Genomic DNA, 25,849 nt, shown 5'->3' with positions numbered 1-25,849 from the left:
TGGCGCGATACGAGCTTGTAGGTCTGCTATTTTTGAAAAATCGAAGAGCGACTGACATTTCTACAATCCGATCTCAGGTCAGAATGGGTTAATCAGACCAGTGGGTGTCCAGTGGAAACCTCGTATGAATCTGATCTCAGGTCAGAATAGGTTAACAATGAAGCACAAACACACGTGGGGAGGAATCCTAATGGATGCCTGAGGGTGTCCCCCAGGGGTCTATGCTGTGCTGTTTTCCCTGTTATAACAAAACTCTGTAATGCCCATATATGAAATCTCTCTGGCGAAAATGGTGAGCTCATCAGATATTTTAGCCAAATGTTCGTCCCCAGCATATGGCCGGCCGGGTGCATGCAATCTATGGACAGTGCATGTGTGTGTGTGCTGAAGAGATCACATTAGTGTCTGTATTGTCCCTGATATACCATATACAGTACAGTAGTACTGTAAAGCTTTATCTCCAGCAGCGGAAAAGTCCCTTTTCAGTTTAAACGTATAGCCTTCATAAGAGTTTACACAGTACGTCACAATGACATTAACACATTAACAAACAAAAGCCTTCTCTATGAAAACAGACAGAAAATGAATAGAAATTCTGGAGTCATTTTTAACTTTAGACTTTTTGTGTACACCCCAGAGACCAGAGATTCAATAATTTGATTTTGTTTAGATTTTTAACCATGTTAAAAAACAAAACATGTTCCTGGTTCTGGTGACTGATATTGTCCTCATAATGCGTAATTATAATTTATTTTTAAGTAATTTAATTAACACGGCCTCGTCATGCATTAGAAGGACAATATATCATTCACCAGAACCAGGGATGGGTGTTTTCAATGAGGCTAAAGTGATAAAAATGGAGAATGTATACTGGGGCATGTTTGATCAAATGAATATCAAATATCCATAAATATTGAATCAAGCAACTTAAAAACTGTCTGGGGTGCACACAAAAGCCAGAGTAAAATGAGCCCAGAAGTGTGTATAAAAAGTGAAATACCCCTTTAATTCAGTTGTTGGTGGACCATGAATAAATAAAAAGAATTGCACTGCATGCTGGTTTTGTAGAGAGAGACATTTCTGTTTGGCAGCCGTCAAATAAACAACAATGAAATAAATACTGCAAGCTCTATCCCTTGACAGAGAGCTCAGGAATCTCCAGCTACACTGTCTGTCTGTCTGTCTGGCACATCATATAAAATACAGACAGTAGCCAGTGTTTAGTCTAGCATGACGTGCAAAAAATGCACAAAATTATTCATACCACGCCTCGAAGCAGCAGTTTGACATAGTGGAAAAAGGCATATTTTCCCCTGCAATGTTTTCACTATGAAAAAAACAAACAAAAAAGACAAAAAACCTGTCTCAGTGCATTAGCACATTGGTTCTCAACTTCAGCCCCCCGGGGACCACCAAGGGGGGCTCAAATGTACTCTTACTGGCCTGTAACGGAGAAAGTCCAATTTGGTTCCAATTGTACACTGTATCTGACTTATAACACTTACTTTACAGTGAAATGAAAATGGTTGAGAATCAATGAACTAAACTGCACCGTAAGATCCTTACGGGTCCGTTTGGTTCCATTTGTACACTCAGAGTTACAGACCACTTGGTACCGGGGTACCGGATGTTGAGAACCAGTGGTGTAAAATAGGGATAATGGTCCCCCACTTGTTTCCCTTTTGTCCGTCTGGCTCCCATGTTCAACTGGCTCAGCACCAGAGCAGATACACCAAGAACATTGTCGCTGTCGGGTGGAAACCTTGTATGTCCAAAAGAGTTACTTTTCAGGAAATGGAAAAACAGAACCATGGTTCCAATGGAGCTAATGTGGTTATCATTTAGTCACAAGCTCTTGTTAATGCTTTTCATTGGTTCAATGTTTACAAGACGCACAGACACACTTTACTTTCACATCCCTATTTTTGGCTCATGTCATTATGGGTGAAAGTCTTCAAACATTTTCAAGTAAAAGTATCCGAGCAAAAGCTCACAACGCTAGCCTTGTATGATGTCCCTATTTATTTTCAAAATAAATTTTAAAGTCGTGGAAAAGCTATTCTACAAGCTCAGTTGTGAGCATGTACATTGGCTATTTTCCTACATTTGCGCATCACTGTTTAAAATAATATACTTTATGAAAAGACGATGGAGATGGAATACGGAGATACAAGGTTTTGCCTTGACAGTGGCCATATAAACACAAACACAAGATAAAAAAAAATACAAACTAAAAACAATGATGCTAAAATTATATAAAAGGCAGTAAAATCCTTTACACTGTGAAACATTCAAGTCAACAGAACGTCTATGTCCAGCATGACACAATGAAAGGAGGAACGGTTTTCACTGTTGCCTGTGAAAAAGCCATTACCAGCAGATTGGGAAAGTGGGCATTTCAGAGGAAGTTGTGGATGAATTATTCATATGGACGCTGGAGCAGGTAATAAGGCCCTTTTTGAAAGCACATTACGTTGTAGGCGTTCCGGACTGGATATTATTAAAATGCAAAGAATAAGCGACTCTGTGGTCCAAGGGCATGTGGCTGTGTCCTCAAGGCATGACGTGCTGTCATGGTCCCACTTGGCACGTCTGTGAGAGGCGGAGCACAAAATCTCATTTACAGTCACTGAAATGAGAGGGGAGTACATCAAGACCCCAGACACACACACACACACACACACACACACACACACACACACACACGCACACACACACGCACACACACGCGTGCATGTGTGCGAGCGCATGCACGGATGGATGGGAGGGGGGTAATAGATGCTCGCACGTGCACACTTTCATGCTTCACAATTTCACCAGTGTTTTTCTATTCCTCAGCAACAGCAAAGGGTGCGGTTTTGTACGTTCGTAACGTGTCACGAACGTGATGCGCCATGAGCTTGTAGATTTGCTATTTAAGACAATAATTGAGGTAGCTAACATGGCATATGCATAATAATTGCATATGGTGATCGGATCACCCTCTCACCATCAATGGGACCCTGGGACAGATTGTAAACTTTGGATCATTTTGCGCTCCCGTCTCCGCTGTGCCTCGACCATTTGCCCAAAAGAACATCTTCTACTCTGCCCAAGAAGAGCAATTTCTCCGCCCAATCGCATCGAGTCTACCGGCGTGATGAATGCAACCTTAGTTGTATCTTACAGTACTTATTTTCTTCTGAAGCTGCATGTACTTATTCTGAATCTGTACTAACTGTACTCTGCCTCTGTATCAATCTATCTATGCTGCCCTGCATGCACACACACTGGATGAAGCATGTGCTTGCATACAGTACATGACCATGCATGGCCAAAGACGACGTCACTCACACACACACACACACACACACACACACACACACACACACACACACACACACACGTATCTCTATAAATCTTGCTCACCAGTCACAGCAGCAGAAGAGGGAGCAGGTGGTTGGCTCTGGGCCTCTGAACTTGCCAGAGCTGGGTGTGTCCGTGCACTCTGCAATGAACACATGCAGGTCTGTGGTGCGTGTCTGCTCCTGCGACTGGGCCTGATACACATACACAACGAACAGTGCAAATTATGCTTTGGAATTCAACATTTCTGAATTTAATCCAATGTAGATCGACATGATTTAACGTTGCCATGGATGATTTCAGTTATTTTTGAATAAGATTAAAGAGTATTAGGATTAGTCAAACAATATTGTTCTATTGCTTAAATTGTAAATTGATATACAGAAGCATCTTCCAATAAAACCATAATGGACTCAGATATTTCATGAAATCTAATCTAAGGCCTCACTTTCCTCAATTTTCAATCAATTTATTCAAGTGATTGGCTGTATGAAGAACAGCAAGAAAATAGGTTTAGAATAATAATAAACCCAATATCATAATTCATGCTACACTCCCTCTGCCAACCTGGGGAGAGCAACAGACTGACCTCACATGCTTCCTTCAATGCAAAGCCGCTTCCTTTCACCTGACAGGGGGGAGTTCTTTGTCTTTGGCGCTGATGGAGGAGAGAACACGCCCCCAGCGCCCAAATCGTCCCCGGGACCTTTTATAGCTGTGCGGCGACATGCGTGTTAAATAACTATGTGACGACAACGTACCATGATGGTGTCGTAGGCTCCGGTGATGAGCGCGATGAAGAGCGACAGCACCATGTAGATGAAGAGCGATATGAAGGTGTAGAGGTAGAGCTGGCTGAAGACCCACACCAGCGTACCGCTGCGCTCCACCTCCGCAAACGTCACAAACATGTCGTCGCCGTTGATCAGCGAGAACAGACACTCGGACACTGTGGACAGCGAGCGGAACTGGGGGTGGGTGGGTGGGGGGGGGGTCGAGGTTACCAGGAGGTTTGTGCCTGGTTCGTTCTGTCGCCGGTGTCACCAGCATATGACTTCACGTTTAAAAACGTAAGCATTATTTGCAGTGGTGGAAGAAGTACTGTATCAAAATGTAGAAATACTCTGTTACACGTAAAAGTCTGGTATTAAAAATGTACTTGAGTAAAAAGTATTGGCATCAAAATATACTTAAAGTATCAAAGGTGAAAGTACTCATCATGCAGAATGTCCGATTACGCTAGTTTCCAAATGTATAAAATCCTTTGAAAATAGCAGATCTACAAGTTTGTAAATACTGGAAATAGTTACTTCCCACCACTGAAGACGGTGTTGTGAGTGCAGTACCTTGGCGTGGTAGGGCCCCAGTACGATCCAACCACAGAAGCAGTATACCATGTAAATAGAAGGTGTTGTGAGTGCAGTACCTTGGCGTGGTAGGGCCCCAGTACGATCCAACCACAGAAGCAGTAACCCATGTAAATAGAGGGTGTTGTGAGTGCAGTACCTTGGCGTGGTAGGGCCCCAGTACGATCCAACCACAGAAGCAGTATCCCATGTAAATAGAAGGTGTTGTGAGGACAGTACCTTGGCGTGGTAGGGCCCCAGTACGATCCAACCACAGAAGCAGTAACCCGTGTAAATAGAGGGTGTTGTGAGTGCAGTACCTTGGCATGGTAGGGCCCCAGTACGATCCAACCACAGAAGCAGTATCCCATGTAAATAGAAGGTGTTGTGAGTGCAGTACCTTGGCGTGGTAGGGCCCCAGTACGATCCAACCACAGAAGCAGTATCCCATGTAAATAGAAGGTGTTGTGAGTGCAGTACCTTGGCGTGGTAGGGCCCCAGTACGATCCAACCACAGAAGCAGTATCCCATGTAAATAGCGGCTGCACAGCAGCTGAAGCGGATCACGTTGGGAAAGGCTGCGCGCAGCGTCACAATCAGGATCTGTCACACACGCGCGCGCACGCGCACACACACACACACACACACACACACACACACACACACACACACACACACACACACACACACACACACACACACACCAACAACACGAGTGTGCAAATGGAACTCAATAGCGCCCTTTTAAAGAGGGGATGACACGGCCCTCGGGAGGTAATAAGGCTATTAAAATTAGCATCTTGGATTATGACGTCAGATCGGGATCGCACAATTTGACCAATGAAATTGATCTTTTATCTGGGCTAAGGGCAGAGCGCCTCTGGGCTCTGCGAGTTAGCATTCCTGGTGGCTATCAACTCATGCTAGTGGACTAGCATGAGTTAGTGAGCTAGTCAGACTTAGCTTCATAATGGTTGAAAGTGTCAACCAAATTATTATTTTTTCGCTCTGAAATCTTCGTTACAATGACATTGAGTTGACGTGTACGTTTTAGGGTAAACTGTTGCATAATCGCAATTTCGCGTGACGAGTTCCATGTTCTCCGTCCTCCCCCCGCTGACATGGCCTCAAACACGGCTAAGTGCTGAACAGGTTACCACTGCCTGTCTAGCGCCACTCTCTCTCTCTCTCTCTCACTCACACACACCGATATGGGGGGCGCATAGGCGGTGGGTGCGTTTTACCTTTGGGTAGGCTATAATATAATTGCGTTGGGGGGGGGACTCGGATTTATTTATTTATTTATTTCCCAGATGGTCTGTCTAAAAATGAGTTATTTAGCATACTTTTACCAATGAATTAGCCTATACACAGAACGACTTTTGGACGTCTTTTTCTCAAGTCTGGAGTCAGTCAGTGTAGATTACCCGGCGGTGTTGCTGCCCCTCCGGGAGTCGCGGCTCATGGCTCTTCACAGACGGCACAGAGACAGCAGTCACTCCGCTGAACGTGTCAGTGTTGCTGCAGTGGTGTGAACTGTGAACCGTGCGGGCACTGGTGCTGCTGAGTTCTGACAGCCGACTCACAGCTTCTTTTTCTGAATTACTTTATCTTTGTCTTTGTGTTTTGCTGTTTCCCAAAAAAAAACAGGCGCTCGCTACTCTTTGCTACAAAGCGACTGGAAGGACGAGGTTTACAGACATACCAATAGTACTAGTCAATCAGTCAATCATAATGATTAGGCCAGTTGCTGTATAGTGTATAGCCTATCCGATCAGCGATCACCAGGGAGCAGCGACAACACACACACACACACACACACACACACACACACACACACACACACACACACACACACACACACACACACACACACACACACACACACACACACACACACACACACACACACAATAGCCTTCTATAATGCTGTGCACATATATTATATATATTAAAAAAAATACCCAGCATAATATTTGGGAAGGCTAAGCCTTCCCTAGCCTTACGCACCCGCCGCCTATACATATTTTATGTATATCAAATATTATATTAACTCAAGGTAATTAATGCTACAGCTCTGAATATAAATGTCGGAACTGGTGTAAAATGGAGAATAAGCCTGTTGCAGTGTTGCGCACTGAAAACCAGAACAGGTACGCTCGCCCTTTTCCAACTCACCCCCACGAAAAGTGAAGAACGGTCGCCCTGGGATTTCGAAAAGTGAAGACGGCTTGCCCCAAAGCCATGAATAGCTCGCTCCCAAAGTGTGGTTATCTCGCCCCACAGCGTGGATATCTCGCCCCAAAGCACGGATACCTCGCCCCATGTTTATTTCATGTTTATTTTACCTTATTTCTCATATTAGAACCTTTAGAATCAATGTTGTTTGTCAAAGGAGAACATTTAGAACCAGTTTGTTGTTGTTGGTCAAATGATAATGATGCATGGTACCCAGGGGGCAAACCACCCTTTTTTTTAGGAAACCTGCATTTGCCATGACCTCAAAGGTTGTCCACCAGAAATAATATCTATGACCCCATAGGATCACAACCTATATGGACCTTAGAGTATATATATTTATAGAGAAGGCACCCAGAGGAAATCTTGAGGCGAAATGGACATAGTGGCCGAATGAAGGTATTGCAGCCTGGCCTTAAACACATGAACGCGCTGTCCGTTGACTATCATTGTACACGTTCACGACGGACAACGCTCGTGCGCGTTCAACGGCAGCGCGTTCATGTGTTTGGGGCCACTCACCATTGCAATCCGTCCCAGATATATTGATCAATGATATAAATACGAACATCTTTTGTATTGCAAGTTTCCATGAAATCCAATATGGCTGCCACAATATGGCCGCCATAATATTAGCACCCAGAAAATATAGGTTTGGCTCTAACTTCTGAACCAGATGAGCTAGAAATGCAAAATTGGTGTCTATTTCATGGTTTCTGACCATGAGAGACTCAATGGAATACCTATTTTTTATTATTGGGTGTGTCTGGACCCTTATTGTGCATATTTACAAGATGGTGACTACCCGAAACGTGAAACGTGAAAAGAGACAATGTCTCTTTTCTTTTTCACGTTTGCAGCCATATTGACAATATGCAAGCTCAAGGATATATGTCCCTTCTGGGCCATACATTAGCCAATGGATTAATATTGCTTGTGTTTGCCAAAACAGTCAACAATCATGGTAGAAATCATGGTAAAGCACAATTTCAGCACTTAGCCGTGTTTGAGGCCATGTCAGCGGGGGGAGGACGGAGAACATGGAACTCGTCACGCGAAATTGCGATTATGCAACAGTTTACCCTAAAACTTACACGTCAACTCAATGTCATTGTAACGAAGATTTCCGAGCGAAAATATATATTTTTTATGATACTTTCACCTAGTATGACGCAAAAAGTTACCTCAAAACTAGTAGCCTTTAGTGCGCTAGCCACTCAGCTTGCCTAGATGCTAGGTCACGTCAGAGCCTGAGATATAGTCACGTGCCGTTTGAAATCGTTTTCATTCAGACCACGTGATGTACCTTATCAGCAATGTTAATCTCGGGCCGTGACATTCCCCCTTTAAATAGGAGGTCCCCGGTTCGCCAACCTGCCCCGGTCTATGTGTCAAAGGGTGTGTGTGTGTGTGTGTGTGTGTGTGTGTGTGTGTGTGTGTGTGTGTGTGTGTGATTCACTCACATTATATTTCTGGAAGAAGCTGAGATAGCGAATGACTCCCACCCACACCAGCAGTGTGGAGGTTCCCAACAGGATGGAACACACGTCATAGGAGGACAGATGCTACAATGGAGTACAGGTACATTTCAAAAATGTAAAAAACGGTATGGCGTCAAAATATACCAAAATTAAAATGACTCATTATGCAGAATCCATAATGAGCCATTTCAGGATCATACATATCATGCTATTTGAATATATTTATAGTCTTTAAAATCTTATTTTTAGGTAGCATGCTACGTTCATTGGTATCCTGGTGATTTATTTTCATAATAATCCTGTTTTTTTTATAAAATATATAAAAAGAAAATTATATAGTTTGAATTATGTCAATTATTATTTTTGATAGGTATACTGTTTAGGCTCTTGGTTTACCTGTGATCCCATAGTTTACTGAGGCGCTACACTGTCTCTCTGAACTTGATGTTGTGGGTTTACCTCGCTTACTGTAAGTCGCTCTGGGTAAGAGTGTCTGTTAAATGCCTAAATTGTAACGCATGTACTGTATGGATCACCTTGGACTCGATCCCGATCTTGATGAAGCTGCCGATGATGGTGAACATGTCACTGATGATGAGCAGGATGTACCAGCCGTTGATGAACTCCATCCTGTCGCTCCATGTGACACGACGAGACAGCCTGTGCCTGAAGAACTGCACGTACTCCTGGCGCGCGCACACACACACACACACACACACACACACACACACACACCCACACACACACACACACACACACACACACACACACACACACACACACACACACACACACACACACACACACACACACACACACACACACACACACACACACACACACACACAGTGAACCCCTTTGCAGAAGTTAGTGTAATATTTAAAGTCCTGCTTATTATTGTAGGCCTGTATAAGCAGTGTCATGAAGCACCAGGGCATGAATTCATTCGTTGTGACGCATTGTGAGCTTGGAGATCCATTGTCAGCTGTTCTTATCAATGATGGACAAAACCTCCTAACTCCACTTGAGCTGGATTTGGGTAAAGTGGTGTGCACGGTGTGTGTGTGTGTGTGTGTGTGTGTGTGTGTGTGTGTGTGTGTGTGTGTGTGTTCTTACGTGTTGCAGGACGACTCCTCTGAGAATGGAGCGGCCACACAGCACCAGGGACAGCAGGCAGACGAAGGCCACCAGCAGGTCAAACAGCCGCCGTGCGTAGCTCTCCGCTGAGCAACAGAAACATTCATGGATGCTCCATCACACCGTGGCCTGGCTTGCCTGGTCTACTAGCTAACAACAAGCTAAAACCATGCCACATCACCACGCGTTTCTAGCTTGTTACCAACAATTTTAAGCTACCCCCTTCAGAGGTATATCTATTGATCATTCCTTATTACTATTCTTAACTTTACATTATTGTTACTGTGCTTTTAACTCTTGTTTATCAATATCATATCCGATATCGTGGCTGTGGGTGGAGACCTCATATCTCCAAAACTGTTACTTTTCAGGAAATGTAAAAGAAGCACCTGTCTTCTGATTGATCCAATGGCGTTATTATTTAGTGACTGACGAGCTCTTAATACCTTATATAATACCATTTGATAGGTAATTTTGTATATATTTTGTGGGTGAATGGTCAGCTGACTCCTTTGACCTTTTGACCTTTTAATCTGGTTGCCCTGTGTAGTGACTTCACGCTGTCTTATGGCGTTTAGTTAGTAAGAATTATTATTGCACTGTCTGTCTAGAACCCTACATGTAACTGACCTTGAAGGCCGGGCGCTTCCCTTATCAGCTCGCCATAGCCGAGACTGCATGACCATTTATCCTTTAAAGCCGGGTGCCATGCATTACCAACCTCTGTGCTCTTCCGGTTTAGGGTCTGTTGGTTGGCCAGTGATTGAATTCTATGTTGCCACGTGACACGTCTACTTTGTACCATTTTCCATTTTGTACTGAAAGAGTATAAGTACTGTCTCCCATTTTGAGACTGGAGAGAGAAACCATTTACCCACCAGACCCTCTGGGGTCTGGGTGAATTATTATGCTGTTTGTGAATCCTTGTTCTGTCTCTCTGAATCAATATAAAAATATGACTAAAACCTCACTCTGAATTGGACGTCTCTCCTTGGGTGAACTCAGGTAACATTTTGGTATTTATAAGGTAATTCTCCTAAAGTAACATTGTTCATATTGGCTATTTACTTAAAGTATCCTGGTAAAAGCTAAAGTTAAGTATATATTGTAATTGGATTACTCTTAAAAGTATTTTGAGAGTTCCGGTGTTCCGGTGCATCTCAGTTCCCAGTATCATAGCTCTGCTGTCGAAGCTATTTATATTAACTAAATTTATACAGTCCTTCTAGTCCTAAAGTATAATCATATGGTGGAAAAATACCCATCACCATTAATTAATACCTTTCATTAGTTAAATATTTACAGTATAAAACACAAAGACACAGTTGACCACTTTCAACTTGTTGTCTATATTTTGGGCAATTTCCCCCCCCATAAATGTTCCCACATACACTCACCATGTCCCCTCACATTGGGGTCTGTACACTCCTTAATGGAGGCATGGTTCATACACTCACCATGTCCCCTCACATTGGGGTCTGTACACTCCTTAATGGAGGCATGGTTCTCCAGTTGGATCTTGACTTTGCCACTGTGAGCCTTGTTATCCATGACAATCTGGTGGCAAACATACAGTACAATTTACAATTGCAATTTATGCATTTAGTAGACACTGTCATGCAGAGCGACTCATAAGCAGACTCTAACCGTAGTCTCACACTCGTAAACCCACACTACTAACCTTAACGTTTGCCGGACTATTGGGAGGTTGTAATTATGAGCAGACCCCGCATGAACACAAGGTAAATAAGCAAACCAATAGAGCGCAGAGAGAACAAAGTAGTGTTCTGTCTCAAGTCTGAATCAGCATGCTATCTAAATAACATGTCAGCATAGTACACACTCAGGGGTGACAAACAGCAGCAGCAGAGGTGGAATCTCACCATGACAGTGAAGGTGTAACAATCTGGGATCTCATTGTTTATTATGGTCTGCAGGTTGATGGCCTTCAGCTGGAACTCTATGGTGACATTTATCAGCCTGGGACGCACGCACGCACGCACGCACGCACGCACGCACGCACGCACGCACGCACGCACGCACACACGCACACACGCACACACGCGCGCGCACACACACACACACACACACACACACACACACACACAGGCAATTAGAAAAGACACAAAGAATTCCTGTAAGACAACGATATTCATGACAGACAGAGTTGCATTTTAACCAGTTTTGACCAGAGACCTGTGTGCTGGGCAATGTCATTCTTTTTTCTTTCTTTCTTTTTTAAATACCCCCAAAAGCCATGAGTTTTGCAATGACTCTAATGTCACTGTCTTGTTTTATTTTGCTTTTACAATATTCTGAATAGTTAGGTCTCATTAATATAAAAAGGATAATGTTGGTTGGTGCTGCACGTAACACATAGCAACAACGTTGTTCTAACTTGTGAAACTTGAGTGTGAAGTTCTTGTAGTCAGAGTTCTGGAGGTAGGAAGGGACAGGCACCGGCTCCACACCAACACACTCTGTGGAAGACATGAACAACACCATTAGACCAACCTGGTGCCCCCTGCCAAAGATCAGGAGTCTGTTTGGTGCTAGTCTACAATAGTGGTCCTCAAACCATTTCAAGTCAAGGAATTAAAGATTTAGAGAGAGAGAGAGAGAGAGAGAGAGAGAGAGAGAGAGAGAGAGAGAGAGCGAGCGTGCATGTACACGTACGTACATGCACTAATGTACCAAAGTGAAATATTGATAGTTTCTGGAGACTTCTACCAAGCGACCCAAAGTAAATATGATTACTGGAACATTAGTGCAATGGATCTTGTTTATATATATATGTATTTATTTTTAATTGCCAAAATAGCAGATGTACAAGCTCACAGCGTGGCACGAAGTGACACGCTGTGAGCTTGTATATCTGCTATTTTTTAATAGCCTACTGTATAAATGTATGAAGTGGTTAAAAATGATTGTGATGCTATGGTAACTACCGTACTTTTTCTGGGGAACCCCCTAGAACCCCCTTTACGACCACTGGGGGTCCCCGGACTGGACCCCACTTTGAGAACCAATGGTCTACACAAAAATAAAAGTCTACATGCGCTCCACCGCAATGCTTTGTGAGCTTGTAGATTAGGATATTTTCACCATTCGAGTGTAATACAAGTATACGAAAAGTATATAGGGCTCAAGTGTGTGACTGTGTTTGTGTGTGCACAAACACAGTCACACACTTGGGGGTCTCAGCTTGTTTCAGATGTAAGAGGGGGGCTCCAAGAAAAAACACTGCAATTATTTTTGTATACTTCCTTGCATGTTCATGTAATTCTGAATGGTCCATTTGGTTCTATTTGTACACACATGGCTCCATTTTCGTCACCGCTAAACCCCTTATCCCTAAACTTCTTTGCCTTTTTTTTTTTTTTTTTTTTACTATTTTGCAAAACATTTTTGAATAGTTAAAATAGCCAATCTACAAGCTCACAGCGTGTCAATGTAGATTGGCTAGTTGAACTATTAAAAAATGTTTTTCTAAATAGTAAAAAAAAAAAAAGGCAAAGAAGTTTAGGGATAAGGGGTTTAGCGGTGACGAAATTGCAGCCCTCAGTCTCAGAGTTACAAATGGCTAAATTAAATACAGCGGCTTTCACTGAGTCATATAAATGATGGCATGTTTTCCAAGTCACGTGAAAAGCACAGACGATTCCACATTTCCACTATGCCCCTAAAAGGCTGCAGTGCAGGCCTTGTGGAAGTTACTTTTCATTTCTGCCATTAGTCAACGGATAATGATGTGTGCAACAAACAATTGGAGAAGCACAAAACAAGAAACTGTGGCAGTGGTGGGTGGGTGTTCTTTGTGTCCTGTAGTGAGTGATGGAAGTAGCAGTCCATGTTTTTTATTTACGTAAAATCAACAATAAAACAATATAAAAATAGCAAAATAGCAGAGGTAATAGCTAAAACAATGGTGGTTAATGTTTGCTTATTAACTAACCAGTTAACATAGCAAGTTTTCAAATAATTGTGGCGTACAAATATTTGCATCTGATATGTAGTGATGTAGAGGTACAAAGTGAAGTCCCTCAACATTGTACAGTACTTGGGTAAATTAACTCAGTTACTTTCCACCACTGCATATAGTAGAAACTACTTCAGGCATTAAGTAAGTGGGTCATAGTTCTCCTGACGTATATGGAACAGCCGCGCTCTGACTCACACAATCCCTCACTTCCTCCGGGGCGAACGCTGCCGTTGGAAAATTCATTAAATTATGCTGCCGGTTTGAATGATAAACCACATGAACCCTAGCGTCCCTATTCCGGGGGTCGAACATTCAGTGAGAATAGCACATCTACAAGCTCACAATGAGCGTTTTACATGTTGATCAGCTATTTCGGGACCAACAGATTGCTCTGTAGAGGAAAAAAAGGAGTGAGGGGAAGTCAATGGTTCTCAATGTGGGGTCCGGGACCCTCAGGGGTTCTTTAGGTTCTGAGGGGGTCCCCTGCTAAATTAGTTAATCTGCTATAGATCTGCTATTTTCAACAACAAATAATTATTAGGAATATTATTATTTTTTTAAAGATTTGTTTTTGGCTTTTCTGCCATTATTGATAGTGTCAAGTGAAGATAGACAGGAAATAGGGAGAGAGAGAAGGGGAGAGACATGCAGCAAAGGTCGTCATGAACGGGACTCGAACACGCAACGAGCTGTCAGGCCAAAGCCTATATGTGGCATGCGCCTGGACCATTTTGCCAGTGGGCGCCATTAGGAATATTCTTGAAACATTCTTTTCAGATGGAGGTCTTGAAACATTCTTTTCAGATGGAGGTCAGAGGCCAAATGGGTCATAGTTAGCCTAGGGGTTCCTTGACAAGATAAAGTTTGAGAACCACTGTCCTACGAGGATAATTTCTTTCTATTAAGTAGAAGCTAAAAAAGCACAGCGTAGGGTACTCGGTTGGGTGCAGGGCCATCCAGGTATAAATGTGGGTTTGGATACATTTCGGGGGAACATGGCCAACCCTAGACCGAGGAGTACGTCTTACCGGTGTCCACGTGGGGGTCGATGTCAAACGTGTCGTTGACGGGATCGATGCTGCCTTTTCGGAAGTACTGCTGGCACAGGGAGAGGGCGCTGCCGTTCACCCCGACCCCCAGCACATACGCGTAACGTCCCAGTGAGATCTGCGGCAGAGCCATGTACTGCATGGGGGAGGGGTGCAACAGTTAATCCAACTACACCTTTTAAAAAACATATAGTGATTTAAAATGAATTACAAGTAATAATTTTTTGCTCTTTTCTTTTTTTTGAGGGGCTCGTTTATTCAAAATCTAAGATAGTGGAAATGGATCAAATTGTGTCCCAACTGAAAACTGAAATCACCAAACACTATAGCAATGATTACTATTAATAATAATATAATAATATATAGAGCTTTAACATTTTACCTCCCAAAAAGGAAAAAAAGGCAACAATAAACAAATTGTCTGTTCTCTACGTCGTTCTCGTGTTTCCCAAACATTGGGTTGGGACTCATGTTTGGGTTGTGGAACCATATTTATACCTCGTTTCAAAAAGGAAAGAAATGAACGCTTCTCTGTTGATGTGTCTGAACAGTGATTATCTACCTGTTGAACAGTGTAGTTGATGTGGCTGTACATCTGGCTCTGTGTGTGGACAGCCTGGGGTGTGTCATCCTGGTAGCCTTTCAGAAACAGGTGTCTGAACGTGGCCGTGTTCTCCTCCTTGAACGTCACCACCATCTGGTTTCTCAGTCCAAACAGCACCAACTGTAACGACCAGAGGAGAGGTAAACCTTTCCACAGACAGAGGGGGACTTTTTGTGTTTTCTAACGCCTTATCATAGACTAGAGTGTCACACAGGAGCCGATCTATTAGCTCAAAACTCACGATTTTGCTACTTTTTAATTTGAATGAGTTTTAGACATGAGGTTTCCACCTGACAGTCGGGGGAAAGCTTTTAGGCCACTGTTCAAAACTACATTTTCAGGAAACAGAAAAAGAACAACCTGCGTTCCAATCGATCCAATGTAGTTATTATTTAGTCATAAGCATTTAGTGTAATTTTCCACTGGTTCAATAGAACATTCACAGACGCTTTTAAAGGAGATATAGACAACTTCCAGTGTTTGCACACAGAAGTGATTGATGTTTTCAAACAGATTCAAAGATGGCTCCAACCCCCCTCCCCCCGTCATTCTATTGGCCGAGCCAGGTCATTTCAGGCTATGGGTTGTTGTTACTGCTCACCCCGGGCCTGGGAGGGACACATTGGATGCACTCGTAATGGCTAAAAGATATATGAATTTATATCGTGTCCCGTGGTCACCCAGCCCCTGAGATGCTACCGCACGCAAATGAGGAAGTGCATTCTCTTTTATTTATAATTAGTGCATATAAAATATATATTGCCCCTCAAATGCTCCAGCCACTACAGTATAGTTCATGTGAACTACTTTGTCCACGGTTATTATTCATTGTAATGATCAAAAATATGATGATCCGTCATAGCTACATATGACGTAAATTCCCCATTTATTGTCAATGGGAATTAAGACGAAAAATCAACACTAGAGCTGCTCTCTCCCTTCAATAAAAATGGAATCAAACCAATCCTGTCACTGTACCCTATACCTGCACGGTGACGATGATGATCTTGAGCAGCTGCAGACCCAGTTTGAAGGGCTTGCGGCCCTTGGCGTGGTACTTGTCACAGGGGCTCATGAAGAAGTACTTGAGCTTCCTCCTCAGGGCCTCCTCCTCTTCCTCCTGCTGATGATGGCCGCCCGCCGCCAGGCTGCCGGGACGGGGCTCCTCCCCATCGCCACCGAGCGCTTCCTGCTGGGACCCATAGCTGGTCACGGAGGAGAACAGCCTGTCTTTCTCTGTGTGGAAAGGAGCCAGGGAAAAACAGAATGCTGGTAGATCTTTTTGTAAGCATGTTCTCCATGGAGAATCCATGGAGCAGTGCCCTGGCCAGATGTAGCATAATGGTATACACTCCAGCTCGTACCCGAGTCTCCCGTGTGGAAAGCCAACATCTTAACCACTACACTAAAGGTATATATCCCTATAATCCGGCAGGGGAGATATTAGACTTTTAGGTCATCAGGCTGAGGTTGTGAGCCACTCTGCTACATTAGGTAAAACTTACAACAGTGCAGAACAGTGGTTCTCGAAGATAGCAAATATACAATCTCACAGGGCATCACACTGCGAGCTTCTGCTATAAATATACAGTATATAGGCCTATAGATATATAATTATTGGGGTCCATATCACATGGGGGTCTTGGCAGGACAAAGTTTGAGAACTATAGTAATTTAGACGGCAATTGATCTTAATGGGTTAATGTGTTTCTGCATTATTAACAAGATTATAATAGCTATAGCTTGAATAGCCTATACATAAAAATAAGAAAAGGGCATGGTATTTCTTTCTTTTAAACCTTGAGAAAATGGTTGTTGTTTATTTAATTTGATTAGGAATGATCTATAGGCTAAAGGGAAGTCTCTATCAGAATAGAATAGTATAGCCTAAGTCTTATGTATATGTGAGGGGTGGGACCTTAGGACCTGGGAGCTCAGAGCAGGCAGCAGCAACAGCCTTTATATAGTAAGCGAAGCTCTCGTGAGAGCAGAGAGAGTCGCGTTTGTTCTCGTCCGTTTTGTGCGTGGTGCAGTCCTGGGTTGGCGTCATTCACCGGTGGCCAGCACCGTGCGCCCAAACTTTACTAAAAGAGGTATGTTACAATGCGGGTTATGCTTTATTTTGTTTGTTTCATGAGTAGTTTTATATGTACTTATTACTGTCACTGCACTCCACAGTTTCTGGTGGTGCTGGGCAGTAGGACGGCTGGGAACCAGCAAAGTACTGTTTATGCACTGTAACAAGAGTCTGAGGTAGGAGTTAACTTATATGTTGTTTAATAGCAACCAGAGGTTTATGTATATACTAGAGTTTATTGCATTTACCCAGCATGCTGTTTTATGACTATTGTCTGGTGATGTGTAAATAATATGATTTTCTGTATTATATTGTAGTGCCAGACAGACCCTGGTCAGCCCATGCTCCTGCCGTTTGGGTGTACACACCTCGGGCCTATAGGTAGGAAGATGGGCTTGCCAAGTTGCCAGTATATTGTATGTATTGTGTGTAATGATGATGGTGCTCAAGGAGTAATTCTATTTTTGTATATTGTAGGCTGACACTGGTGACGCACGGGATCGTGGTCAGCAGGCAGCCGCTGCTCTTTTCCTCCTTTTATTTTATTGTTAGTTCTTAGTTGCTACTCAAGTGCCTCACCTTAGTCCAGTCTATATACAGAGTCAGATCAAAGTAACTTCACAATGATGACCGTACCGTTCCCTTCTCCCCTTGTTTTGAGTGTGCAGTGTTTTAACAAAATGTAATTTCAGTGATTTGTGCGCATATTAAGTCGCAGTGATTCTAACCTTTTGTAGTGTTCTAGTTTTATCAGTGTGCAGTGTTATCATTATTATTAAAGTCTTATTGTCCCCGGTCATTGTATGTGTTGGTACACAACCATGCAGTACTCTTGATAAACCTTATGCTGATATATTTAAAATAAAGTGTTCAATGGTTGTACACACAAGCCTCTGTCTGTCTTGTTAACCTGAGTTTGGTCACCACAGTAACAGTAAATGTATAGTTGGTTCAGGGTCTCTCCCCTTAAAGAGAGTGGCGTAGTCACATTGATTTATCCCAAAGTATTATCAGTGTACATCTGGTCACATTTGGCGTAAGTCGGCAGTGGACGCAGAGGCTTTTTTTGTGTTGGTTAATTAGAGGCACTGAGATTGTAGAGCAACAGGTTAGGGTTGGAGGAAAAGAGCAGTGGTTGTCCAGGAGGAGAACAAGAGGACATCCACCGCCCTCTAGCTGCAATACCGTCCTGGTGCACTGTGGACATTCCTTGTGGTGTTATTCACCTCTACCCAGGTTATTGACATTTTTGGGCTGGAAAAAAAAAAGTTCAGTAAAATGGCTGAATCTGATGAACAAATCAAGGTTTTGACTGAACTTGTTAAGCAGCTACAAGCAGAAAATAATAGGCTCAAAGACAGGGGTACTGAGACAGTGAATGTAGAGGCCCCTGAGCCATCTAGCCATGTAGCTGCTAATGGTGTCAGCAATAATCAAGTACGGGAGCGGGTGTATGTTTATGCACCAACAGAGAGGAAATGTCCACGCTTTTCAGGAGTTATAGTTCAGGATGGTTTGACTGTGGAGGATTGGGTGGAGGAGGCGCGAAAATCATTGTCTGTGCGGCAAACATCCCCAGCTGAACAGGCAGCGTTCCTCTGTGATCTTTTAGACGGGGAAGCTAAAAGGGAAGTTAAATTTGGCTCTTCAGCAGATAGAACCAACCCTGACACAATTTTCACTATACTGCTTGACAATTTTGGTTGTGATCAAACATATGTGACGCTACAGAGACAGTTCTTTCAACGCAGGCAACAGGACAATGAGTCTATCCGTGAATTTTCACATGCTTTGTTACATTTGATGGAGCTGCTTAAATGTAAAGATCCACGTGGTGTTTCACACCCAGAGTTGGTCATTCGTGACACTTTCATTGAAAATGTACGTGATGCTAAATTACAGCGTGAATTGGCTCACCTGGTTCGGCAACACCCGAACCAGTCATTTACTGAGGTACGCAATGCAGCCATCAAATGGGAAAAGCGAGGGCCCCCTACTAGTACACACAGAGCAAGAGCCTATTCTTGTGACTCCCATGCCTCAGGAGTTAGTCAAGGCGAGGTTGATACTAATGCCATTTCTGCTAGGCCCAGTGATGAGTTGGGGGAATTGAAGGAGTGTTTACGTAAACAGCAGGTCCAACTTGACGCCATTCTTAAACATCTAGGCCCCGCTTCCTCTGTCCCTAACCATGTTAACCCCCAGGACTTCCCCAATGGCAACAGGCCGAACCAATACAAGTTCCAGCCTGATGGTAAACCTATATGCATGCGGTGCAACAGAGCAGGCCATATCGCAAGGTTTTGTCGGGTTGACACTAGTGGGCTCCCAGGTGGGGTGGAGTCAAGGGGACAGGGCCAAAGGGTGGGGGTAAGGGTGAATGCCGTTGAGCAGCAGGAAAACTAGCGCCCTCTGTTGTTGGGAACCCGGCATCAGGAGGGGGTTTTATGGGTTCAGAACAGGCAAGTTTGGCATCCAGGCTAATTGGACGTTGCCCAGTGGTTAAGGTCATCATAGGGGGAGTGGTGGTGCCGTCCTTACTTGATACAGGGTCAATGGTAACTACCGTAACACAGGCCTTCTTTGAAGAACACCTTAAGCCCCAAACTAATGAACAGCTGAAATCTTGTAACTGGCTTCACTTAACAGCAGCCAATGGATTGGACATCCCATACTTGGGATATGTGGAGATGGATGTTGAAGTCCTGGGTACGGTCCTCCCACAGATGGGTATCTTGGTGGTAAAAGACTCTCCTGACCCAGTTTCCATGCGTCGAAAAACTGCTGTGCCTGGCCTGCTAGGAATGAACATCATCAGTGGTTGCTATTCTGTATTATTCAGGGAACATGGTAACAACCTCTTTTCTTCTCCTCTAGTCCAACAAGCTGGGAAGGAATGGGTGCGGGCATTGTCAGAGTGCCAACAACTGGAACTCCTCCTACAGACTGGCTGTGTGGGGGAAGCGGTGGCACTGCCAGGTCCGGCACTCCGCATACCCGCAGGCTCCCTAAAGTTCGTCCAGGCCACATGTAACCAAGGCCCTGGTCCGGCACTGGACAGTGTGATGTTGGAGCCCCTGCCCTATGGAAAAGGTCACCTCCCTGTAAACCTACTGATTTCCAGTGCCCTCCTCGCTGTTTCCAGGGGGACTGTCAACATCCCCATCGTAAATGTTGGAGAGGAAGACCAGTGGCTGAAACCAAAAACTGTGCTTGGGTCACTACATCTGGCCGATCTACACTCCCCATCCCAGTCGGTGCACGTGGAGGAGCAGTTTGAGGACCCGGACAGGCAGGTCGTCTTCATTCGCTCCATGTCGGCACATCCCCGCCCCCAGTCTCCCTCCCCCCCTCCCCCCTTCCCTGGTCTGAACGAGCTGAAGTGGCCTGACCTGCCCCCTGATGAGGCACAGGCAGCCAAGACATTGTTAACTAAGTACCAAGACGCATTCAGCCTCGCTGACGGGGAGTTGGGCTGTACCAACCTGATCCACCACGACATTCCAGTGACGGACGAGGCCCCAGTACGCCAGCGGTACCGCCGCCTCCCCCCCTCTCAGTTCTCACTGGTCAAGGCCCATATACAAGACCTGCTACAGCGAGGAATCGTGAGAGTGAGCTGCAGTCCCTACTCCTCCCCCATCGTGGTGGTCCAGAAGAAGTGTGGGGATATACGGCTGTGTGTCGATTACAGACAACTCAACGCCAAGACGAGAAAAGACGCCTACCCGCTGCCACGCATTGAGGAGTCGCTGGATGCCCTTACAGGTGCCAAATGGTTCTCGACCCTCGACTTGGCTAGTGGTTACAATCAAGTACCAATGGCAGAGAAAGACAAAGAGAAGACAGCCTTCTGTACCCCGTTTGGCCTCTTTGAATTCAACCGGATGCCATTTGGACTTTGCAACGCACCAGGCACCTTCCAACGCCTGATGGAGCGCATCTTCGGGGACCAGAGTTTCCAGTCACTCCTGTTGTACTTGGATGACATTGTCATCTTTTCCACAACCTTCAGTCAACACCTGCAGCGGTTGGAGATGGTCCTGAGTCGACTCCAGCAGCACAATCTGAAACTGAAGATGTCCAAATGCCACTTCTTTCAGAAGGAGGTTAAATATCTGGGCCATGTCATCTCCTCTGCCGGTGTGGCCACTGACCCGGAGAAGACCAAGGCAGTAGCAGAGTGGAAGCACCCCTCAACTGTTACCGAGCTCCGTTCCTTCCTGGGATTCTGCTCCTATTATAGACGCTACGTGGAAGGATTTGCCAAGCATGCTGCTCCACTTCACCGGCTGGTCGGAGAGTTGGAAGGAGGCCCCAAGAAACCACGGTCAAGGGTCAGTGCCAAGTTGGAAGGACATTGGAGTGCACACTGTGAACAGGCATTCCAGACACTAAAGAACAAGTTGGTCACTGCCCCTGTCCTGGGATATGCCGATTTCAAACAGCCCTTCATTCTGGAAACTGATGCCAGCCACCAGGGCCTTGGTGCAGTACTCTCCCAAGAACAGGATGGCGTACGCAGGCCAATCGCTTTTGCCAGTCGGGGACTGAAGCCAACGGAGAGAAACATGTCAAACTACAGCTCCATGAAATTGGAATTTCTTGCCGTGAAGTGGGCAGTCACGGAGAAGTTCAGAGAATACCTCCTAGGAACGACCTTTACTATATACACAGACAACAACCCCCTGAGCTATCTCCAGACGGCGAAGTTGGCAGCTGTAGAACAACGGTGGGCATCCCAGTTGGCCAGTTTCACCTTTGACATTAAATACCGCCCCGGCAAAGCCAATGGCAATGCTGACGCCCTTTCCCGCCAACCAAACACCACAGTGCCCCAGTCCCTCCCGGCCATGGTGCCTGGCTTCTCCGTCCCCCCACAGGTGGCCAATAACCCTATACCGTGCCCGGTGGGGCAACCACGGCTTACTGTCAATATCATGGCCGTGGATGCAGCTCCAGTGCGGGAGAAGGCTGACCTGCAGGCCCTGCAAGCCACTGACCCCGTGATTAAACCATTCCTACCTACTGGAGGAGAGGGCGCCCCCCAAACAAAGTGGAACGGACAAGGGAATCCGACCAGGTTCTGGAGCTCGCTCGGCAGTGGAAGAGAATAAGAGAGAAGGACGGTGTACTGTACCGAGAAGTACAGATGCCCCCAGGCCGAAAGGCCGTGCACCAGCTGCTATTACCAAAAGCACTACACACTGAGGTACTGACCAGTCTACATGACAACCATGGCCACCAGGGGGCAGAGAGGACAACAGCCCTTGTCCGGGAGAGGTGTTACTGGCCCAACATGCGCCTGGACATTGACCAGTGGTGTAAAGAGTGTGAACGCTGTGTCATTGCCAAAGCAGTACGGCCATCAGTCAGAACCTTTATGGGACACCTAATGGCCTCCAAACCATTGGAAGTGCTAGCCATTGACTTTACCACGTTGGAGAGAGCCAGTGATGGGAGAGAACACATCTTGGTCGTGACCGACGTCTTCTCTAAATTCACTCAAGCATATCCAACGCCGGATCAAAAGGCCCACACGGTAGTTAAAATTCTGACTGAGAAGTGGTTCTACATCTACGGGGTCCCTAAACGGATCCATTCGGACCAAGGCCGGAGCTTTGAAGGGGAACTACTCAAACGCCTCTGTCAGCTGTATGGCATAGCAAAAAGTAGGACGACCTCTTACCACCCAGAGGGAAACGGACAATGTGAGAGGTTTAACCGCACACTTCACGACCTGTTGCGCTCCCTCCCAGGTGAGAAGAAGCGGAAGTGGCCCCAAATGCTCCCCCAGTTGCTGTTTGCCTACAACACCACGGTCCACCAGTCAACTGCTCATTCACCATACGAATTGATGTTTGGCCAGAAGCCCCAGCTGCCCGTGGACTTACTACTGGGACGAGCCGATGAAGAGCCAGCTTCTACTACCCCAGAGGATTGGGTGAAAGAACACCAAGAGCACCTGGCCACCGTGTATGTGGCGGCCCGAAACCATCTGGAGGCAGCTGCTACAGCCAGGGAGAGGCGTCAACCCCCCACCACCACAACCATTCTTCCAGCCGGCACCCTAGTCTATCGGAGGAACCATGGACCAGGACGACGGAAAATTCAAGACGTGTGGGAATCGACAGTGTACCAAGTGGTGCAATGCCTTGACGAGGTCGGTACAGTATACAAGATCCAGTCCCGCAACAACCCAGAACAGCAGAAGAACGTCCATCGCTCACAAATAAGGCCGATCACGGAAAGAGGAGCCCTGGTGTCGGAACCACTGGCAGTGCCCACCCCACCCAGTCAAATGGATGACATCCCCCCCCTAGGAAGTGAAACTGAGGACGACGATGACAGCAACAGCAGTTATTCGTCTGGTTTTCTCCCAATTGTCATGGAGACAAATCCGACCGCAGAATGGGAGCCAGACCCCCCGCCCCCAGACTCACCATTGTCCATTCCAGAACCTCCAGAACTCTTACCGAGCAGTCCACATCCCCCCGAAAGGTCTGAGACAACCCCGCAGCCTCAGGAGCTGGTGGGTGTAAGGCGCACACACAGGACCACTGCTGGTCAACACTCTAACCCATTCCACCTACCCCTGCCCTTGGCCCAACCCACCCCACCCCCCTCAGTGCACTCCCAGCAAGTGACATTCAGGCCAGGGGACTAATGTCCGTTATGTTACCGGGACGGCAACCTTTTAAAGTGGGGGTGTATGTGAGGGGTGGGACCTTAGGACCTGGGAGCTCAGAGCAGGCAGCAGCAACAGCCTTTATATAGTAAGCGAAGCTCTCGTGAGAGCAGAGAGAGTCGCGTTTGTTCTCGTCCGTTTTGTGCGTGGTGCAGTCCTGGGTTGGCGTCATTCACCGGTGGCCAGCACCGTGCGCCCAAACTTTACTAAAAGAGGTATGTTACAATGCGGGTTATGCTTTATTTTGTTTGTTTCATGAGTAGTTTTATATGTACTTATTACTGTCACTGCACTCCACAGTTTCTGGTGGTGCTGGGCAGTAGGACGGCTGGGAACCAGCAAAGTACTGTTTATGCACTGTAACAAGAGTCTGAGGTAGGAGTTAACTTATATGTTGTTTAATAGCAACCAGAGGTTTATGTATATACTAGAGTTTATTGCATTTACCCAGCATGCTGTTTTATGACTATTGTCTGGTGATGTGTAAATAATATGATTTTCTGTATTATATTGTAGTGCCAGACAGACCCTGGTCAGCCCATGCTCCTGCCGTTTGGGTGTACACACCTCGGGCCTATAGGTAGGAAGATGGGCTTGCCAAGTTGCCAGTATATTGTATGTATTGTGTGTAATGATGATGGTGCTCAAGGAGTAATTCTATTTTTGTATATTGTAGGCTGACACTGGTGACGCACGGGATCGTGGTCAGCAGGCAGCCGCTGCTCTTTTCCTCCTTTTATTTTATTGTTAGTTCTTAGTTGCTACTCAAGTGCCTCACCTTAGTCCAGTCTATATACAGAGTCAGATCAAAGTAACTTCACAATGATGACCGTACCGTTCCCTTCTCCCCTTGTTTTGAGTGTGCAGTGTTTTAACAAAATGTAATTTCAGTGATTTGTGCGCATATTAAGTCGCAGTGATTCTAACCTTTTGTAGTGTTCTAGTTTTATCAGTGTGCAGTGTTATCATTATTATTAAAGTCTTATTGTCCCCGGTCATTGTATGTGTTGGTACACAACCATGCAGTACTCTTGATAAACCTTATGCTGATATATTTAAAATAAAGTGTTCAATGGTTGTACACACAAGCCTCTGTCTGTCTTGTTAACCTGAGTTTGGTCACCACAGTAACAGTAAATGTATAGTTGGTTCAGGGTCTCTCCCCTTAAAGAGAGTGGCGTAGTCACATTGATTTATCCCAAAGTATTATCAGTGTACATCTGGTCACATATAGGCTATTTTGTAGACATAGCTCTGTGTCACTGACATTAGATCATATGTGACAAGACAAATTTTCATTCAAGTCTTGAATGAAAATTGTTGTCATATCTTGAATTTCAAGATGTGATGAATATAGACCAATTTGCACCTATATGGGATGGCCTGGGATGTATACAGGTTAACTACACTTAAATTAACAACTAAGATGTTTACATTGCTATCATGTAGGGCAGGCATAATGGATTAACAACAACAACAACAATAATAATAATAATAATAATAATAATATGGTAAACAAACCTGTAGCACAGTTATGATTTTCAGATGACATGGCGATGATCTGACGATCCAAATCCAATAATGATCACAAATATATCATCAGTGTCAGATGTTATAGCCTACAACGTGTTATAAATGACAACAGCATGTTCATAAACGATTATCAGTGCGCTGGTGACGACCAGAACCAGTCGGTAAACATTGCGTTACACCGACAACGGTGACCTGTCACCGTCCGCGACGCACGCACTGTTATGGTTTGCATTTCCAATACACTTTCTGTTATGGAGTAACGGAATTGGACAGGTCACCAATTACTCTGTAACGGTCGATCGCTGCTTCCCTTATGGTCACGAGAACAGTCACGTGACAAACGTTTGCGGTTCTTACAAAGGGACACCC

The 25,849-nt window shown here is 45.1% G+C and overlaps 1 protein-coding gene across 2 annotated transcripts; it reads right to left on the bottom strand.

Annotated features, from left to right (window-relative positions):
• Positions 1–983: 983 nt before the first annotated feature.
• Positions 984–25,602, bottom strand: mcoln1b (mucolipin TRP cation channel 1b). Of its 2 annotated transcripts, none has more exons than XM_083780253.1 (14): positions 25,469–25,602; positions 16,168–16,418; positions 15,141–15,302; positions 14,558–14,714; positions 11,946–12,027; positions 11,431–11,527; positions 11,005–11,104; positions 9,527–9,633; positions 8,947–9,096; positions 8,393–8,494; positions 5,172–5,294; positions 4,107–4,313; positions 3,409–3,539; positions 984–2,629 (listed from the first exon to the last, which is right to left on the bottom strand). In XM_083780253.1, exons 1-14 carry the CDS (start codon positions 25,497–25,499, stop codon positions 2,617–2,619), a joined length of 1,713 nt encoding a protein of 570 aa, XP_083636379.1. In that variant the 5' UTR covers positions 25,500–25,602; the 3' UTR covers positions 984–2,616. The 2 variants fall into 2 exon arrangements, with proteins under 2 accessions (XP_083636379.1, XP_083636380.1); XM_083780254.1 differs by having other exon boundaries at positions 984–2,592.
• Between the last annotated feature and the right edge of the window lie 247 nt (positions 25,603–25,849).

This window comes from Protomyctophum parallelum (assembly GCF_964188405.1).
Source record: "Protomyctophum parallelum genome assembly, chromosome: 13".
NCBI classification, from domain to species: Eukaryota; Metazoa; Chordata; class Actinopteri; order Myctophiformes; family Myctophidae; genus Protomyctophum; species Protomyctophum parallelum.
The sequence above is the reverse complement of the archived record's forward strand: the minus strand, read 5'-3'. Positions and strand labels throughout refer to the sequence as shown.

Excerpts from the sequence above, each read along its gene's own strand:
- mcoln1b (XM_083780253.1), bottom strand. The coding sequence starts at position 25,499 with ATGTCATCTGAAAATCATAACTGTGCTACAG. Across the intron at positions 5,295-8,392 it reads GCTTCTTCCAGAAATATAAT|ATCCTGATTGTGACGCTGCG; the intron begins GTGAGTGAATCA and ends CGTGTGTGACAG. Across the intron at positions 4,314-5,171 it reads TGGGGCCCTACCACGCCAAG|TTCCGCTCGCTGTCCACAGT; the intron begins GTACTGCACTCA and ends ACCCACCCCCAG.